Source organism: Procambarus clarkii, chromosome 33 (assembly GCF_040958095.1).
Source record: "Procambarus clarkii isolate CNS0578487 chromosome 33, FALCON_Pclarkii_2.0, whole genome shotgun sequence".
Lineage (NCBI taxonomy): Eukaryota > Metazoa > Arthropoda > Malacostraca > Decapoda > Cambaridae > Procambarus > Procambarus clarkii.
The window spans coordinates 11,061,919-11,067,501 of NC_091182.1; the positions used below are offsets into that span (position 1 = coordinate 11,061,919).

At 42.9% G+C, this 5,583-nt stretch overlaps 1 protein-coding gene across 1 annotated transcript; it reads left to right on the top strand.

Annotated features, from left to right (window-relative positions):
- Positions 1-285: 285 nt before the first annotated feature.
- On the top strand, positions 286-777 carry LOC138370724 (piggyBac transposable element-derived protein 4-like). Its single transcript, XM_069335321.1, has one exon. The coding sequence runs from the start codon at positions 286-288 to the stop codon at positions 775-777; it is 492 nt and encodes a 163-aa protein (XP_069191422.1).
- Positions 778-5,583: the final 4,806 nt, after the last annotated feature.

A 5,583-nucleotide genomic window follows, 5' to 3' on the forward strand; every position in this document is an offset into this window, starting at 1 on the left:
TCACGTGATAGGTTCCTGCGGCTTCTTAGGGGCCTGCACTTTGAGAACAATGTTAATGAAGACAGACACGACAGACTGTGGAAAGACGCGTCGGTATTTAGGTATTTAGTGATTTGAGAGGAAAATTCCGTGACTATTTTGTACCAGCACAGGATGTCGTGGTAGGTGAATTGCTAGTCCTCTTGGGACATGGGACGACTGGCGTTCAAGCAGTACATTCCATCAAAATAGCACACGTTTGGACTATAGTTCTTCGTGCCATGTGACTGCGAAACTGGTATTGTCATGGACATGATATTGCATTCAAGTACATACTTTGACATACCAAGTCAAGATCCACACGGGTTCTCAGACAATGTCGTGAAAACACTCATGGATCCAATGCTGAACAAAGGGCATATCCTGTACACTGACAACTACTATACCAGCCTCTTGCTGACCAGAATCCTCCTTGACCACACCACAGGCGTATGTGGCACTGTCAAGACCCACAGGAGGAAAATGCCAGTGTTTGGCATTGACATTGCAGTGGGTAAATGCCAGCTGCGAATGTGTGATCAAATGTTATCAGTGCGCTGGAGGGACAGACACGAGGTGAATATGTTGATAACTATTCACACTGGTGCCATGTTGGAGAGTGGCAAAGTTAACTTTGCAACAAAGTTGCCAATGAATAAACCTGATTGGGTCATTAACCACAATGTAAATATGTGCTTAGTATATAAATGTGCCATGATGGTTGGTGCAGTCAAGTGCGTGCAAAAATATGTGAAGTGAAAGAAAACATTTTATTTCCACCTCATTGACGTTGCAGTGCTGAACTGTTTTAACATGTATCTTGTGAAATTAATATACGGATATACGGACTACGGATAGACCATTTATTCGTACATTCAGTGTTGCGCTAACGTCACAACTACTCGTGAAGTATGGTTGGAGGGAACTGTTGTGATGTGTGGGGGTGCCAGCAACAATGCCTCACACAGTTCCTGACAGACTAATGGGTAAGAAAATTCTGCCTGTACACAAGCTTGGTTATATGCCATGCACCGGCACACGGGAAAAAGGTAAATGTGTCTGCGTTGTTTGCAAGAACACGCAACGTAGGGAACAGAAGCGAAGATCCATCTGCACTTGGTGCGTTGAGTACAAAGTTACCCTTGTGCCCCATTGACTGCTTCACTGATTATCACAAACTTCTGCAGTTCTAAGTGTGTGTTGGTAGAGAATGTATATAGTCTGTGACAGTGTACAGTGTGTAAATAAGTTGAAAACGTATATAATTGAACATTAAATATAGAAAATATGAACAATGTTTGTGGCCACATTTGTGATATATGTAACACAGTTTCTTTGAACAGTACGGATGTTCTACTGTCTGAATATTGTAAACGTGTTCAATATACATAGGATTTGCCAGAAAAAACACAAAAGAAATGCATTTGTAATTGTGCAGTAATAGTGAAAAGAAAAATGGTGGTAACTTCCGCTTGTTGAATCTGGCGCTCGACTGCCTCCGGGAGTCTACGTCATGGGCAACTACAACCCGTCCTCGCAAATTTAATAAGTCAATATTGACTTATTAGTTGTGTGCATATGTAACAAACTAGGCTGTTGTAAGAATTATTCCAGAAGGTTCCAGAAGTTCGGGTAGGGACCTGACCTCTCAACGCACATTCCCCTGGGGATTAGCAGGTCTGAGTCACAAATGGCGGGCATCTTTGTTCATAGTTTTGTATAATGAACCATCCTATAGTATTCAGTAATTTAGAGAAATTAGCCTTTATTCATTTTGTATTAAAATTGTATTGTATAATAGTAATGGGTACAATATCAAGAGTATTCTAATTATTGAGTTTAAGTCACCATCAGTGACGTCACGAATCAGATCTAAGTTGTAAGGCGGAGTGACCGGCGGTCATAGGTCATCAGGGTTGACACGTCTACTATTTCTCAAAGTTCAATTAACCATTTTGGGGATCGGGAACAGCTCTGCCGTTAGATGCTTGTGTAATTTTATTTCAGTAAAATAATTCAACCAGTCTGGATCAATTAAGTACAACAGAGGTTAATTGTTATAACTTAAACCTGGCTAAGTAACTTGGTAAAATTTAGTCTATGCGGAACAATACAAGGCTCTAGTCTGGGCTAGACCAGACGAGGACAGATCAGTGTGGACTCCAGATCTACTGGGAGAGGTCACCCCATCTTACCTCTCCCAAGACCAGCCCAACATCTTCAGCTGGTAAAACGTAGAGGTATAGTTGCTATTGATAATTATAGGGATAATCTTCTCATTTGCCATTCAGGTCAAGTAGGGAGTGTTAAAGTGACAGGGAGTGAACATATTTAGATTTTGTTTTAGTTTTTCTTTTAATAAATTAATTAGTTAATATTTTGCATTTTTATTGTTTCCATTTGGTTATGTTTACTTGTCCTGGTCACGTGGTCCACACGAGGCAGAGTTGAATTGGGCGCCGATTCTAACATCGAATCGGAATTCATCATTACCGTGTAATTTATTCCACACTCAAGGTCAACGGTTATAGTGGGGATCAAGCCCCAAGGTTGATTAATTCGCATGATCGATCCAGACCTCGATCATTGCTGTGTTACTGGTCTGGTGGTGGCGGCGGAGGCGACTCTAGGGTTTTGCTCATAGCCTAGGTCACGTCATACAGGTTGTAGAATCCTAAGTCGGTCAATCGTCTTAGGACCACGTGGCGTGGAGTTGGCTTCGGTAAAAGTTTTGGAGTCCCTGGTAGAGAATAAAAAGTAAGAATACGGGTAGAGGGGGAATAGAAGAAGGAAAGTTAAGAAGAGAACCCTAACCCGTGTTACAATGGTGCACAGCGGTGGTTTCAACAATTTTGTTGGAAATTGTTGAAAGGCTCACGCGTCTAGCCATTCGAACACGTGCGCGGATGCTAAGGAGACAGCCGCGGGCCAGGATTAGCAGTGCGCCTCACAACAGTGCGTTTGAGTGGGGATTGGCGAATCTTGGGTCATGCGGGCTGATATGATTAAGGTTTAGTTAGTAAGATTAGGCTGTTAAGATTTATTGAAAAGGAGACCGCTCCGAGTTGATTGGACTTGGTACCATACTCGACCCATTGCAATTAATTCAGAGGTGTTGGGAGCCGCCATACTCTCAACAGCAGTTCCTTGTGGGCTGTCTGGGCGGATATATCTGTGGGACACCAGTAGATAGTCCGAGGGCGTTGTTAGACGACCCAAAACGCTAGGAAAAACGTAATCCGTGAAGGGCGTTGCGGCCTCCGAGGGACGGACTAGTAACCTACCTAGCAGCGATTCAACAACTAAGTGATCGCACACTTAGGGGAGGTTGAGTCGTCCCTAGTCATAATTGTTGCTGAAAGCTGCGTGTCGCTCTGTTGGAACCTACATGGTCGAGACCCCTAGGCTAGGTGTGGTACGGCGAGCCGGTAGGAGTAATTATAAGATTAAGTCGAGTGCATTTTTGAATTAAGTATACTTAAATTTATAAAGTAATTCCTGTTATTTGCGTTGTTCTATAGATTATTTTTTTTTTCCTTACATTCAATCCCCGGTTAAATTTTTCTCCACGTGTTTAGCATTTTCTTGCATATTAGGCTAAGTGCGTACATTAAGTTTTGCTATTCCCTGTTGTATTAGTCTAAGTCAGAGGTGTTGGTTCTAGAGCGTAGTTAACCCTCTGGACTTAGGGCTATATGTTGGTCACGATAGATAAGTGAAGGAGTTTAAGGGATAGTAATTTTCGTGTAAATGTTTAATAGAGTCCGTGGAATATTTCTAAGTATTTTGGGATAAGTTTTTGGCTAAGTCAATGTCGGAAAGTCGTTAACTGTAATTAACTGTATTCGCGGGTCATGTATATGATCTGGGTATCATTAGGATTCCCCAGTCGATGCGGATGATATTATTCTAGTGTTACCAGTAAGACGGTAGAATTGCGTTTTTTTAGACTTAGAATTTTTTGGTAGAAACAGACACGTAGGTGGAAAATTTTCTAAGTCCAGCTTGGGCTAGAATCTGACTTTTTGGCGGAAATTCTAATTTTCATGTCTCGTGTATATTCTGAGGTCAGTATTACTCTCTAGTGCGCGCAAGGGACGAAATTCTGTCCGTAAGCATTAAACAGTGATAATTACATTTTTACCGAATTTAGTTATTTTTCGAGAAAATCGTGTCGTAATTTTGTCAGAGTCCATTTGAGGTGAAAATCTCGGATTTTGACGAAAATTCGAATTAGTGAGTGTTGAAACCGCCCGATGTGTCAGTATTGTTCTGTATACAACGTCAGTAGTAAATACTAACTTATTTATATCTGGGAACGAGAAACCCAAATTTTGGTGAATTAAAGGAGTTTTGTGATATTTGGGGTGATAGAATATTTTTCCCTCGGAGTCAGAAAAATTGGCAGAGTCCAGCAATTGAGTAAAAACGCAGTTTTTTTTTATAAAAATTCAATCTTTGGTAAGCAAATATATGTCCTGGGTGTCTATATCAATCGCTAGAGCGGTTTATTAACGTAAAACTAGTTATTTTCCTTCAGAACAAAAATTTGGATTTTTCAGCGTTTAAGCGAAAAAGCACGGGACTTAGTTTTTTTTCAGCGCAACTGGTCCCGCTCCAACAGTCATCAGTGGCCACGCTGCTCACTTCAAGCGCGCTTAGCATTCAAGTACGGTAAATATTCTTTATTAATCCATCACGAGTGCTGCGCGTTAGTTGCGTTATCATTTAAATTGTTTTATACAAATTAGATTCCTCAATTTTTTTAACGTAAAGGACTTAGGTGTCGGTAATAGAACTGCGGGATATTTCACGGTCAGACACCAGTGCGGGGCAGACACTCATTCATTGGATTCACTTCAGCGATTCTCTCGATTAATTGTTGTTTCCTACTTTGGGAATTTAGTAGTTGTTTCTTGGAAAAGAGTTGTGATTTTGTTTTTATTATTTGTGTAAGATCACGGTTGTAGTGAGTCCGGGTCGAGGGTGTACTAAAGGGTAGTTTAGAAGAAACATGGCACACCAGGAATCACAGAAAATGTTTAACCCAGACAGTGACCAGTCAGTAGGGACCAGTGGGAGTGGAAGTGTAGAGGACAGCACCTCTTCCGACACCACTGGGGACCGCTCAGGTACACCTCATCCACCACTACAACAACCCCAACCCCATCCTCAATTCCCGTACCAACCCCATCCTCAATTCCCATACCAACCCCATCCTCAGTTCCCATACCAACCCTTCCCCCAACCCCAGGCCACTCCATACCCATTCCAACCCCAGGCCACCCCATACCCATACCCATTCCAACCCCAGGCCACCCCATACCCATACCCATTCCAACCCCAGGCCACCCCATACCCATTCCAACCCCAGGCCACCCCATACCCATTCCAACCCCAGGCCACCCCATACCCACCCCAACCTCAATCCACACCCCACCCCGAGGCCACCCACACCATACCTCAACCCCATCCCCAGGCCGCCACAGCCTTAGACAGGCAGATGCGCACGGAGACGCCGGGCACTCAATTGTCGCCACACGTAGAGGCGTTAAGTAAAGGCGA

What these genes read in the sequence shown, in the direction of transcription:
- LOC138370724 (XM_069335321.1), top strand. Translation starts at nt 286, where the DNA reads ATGGACATGATATTGCATTCAAGTACATACTTTGACATACCAAGTCAA.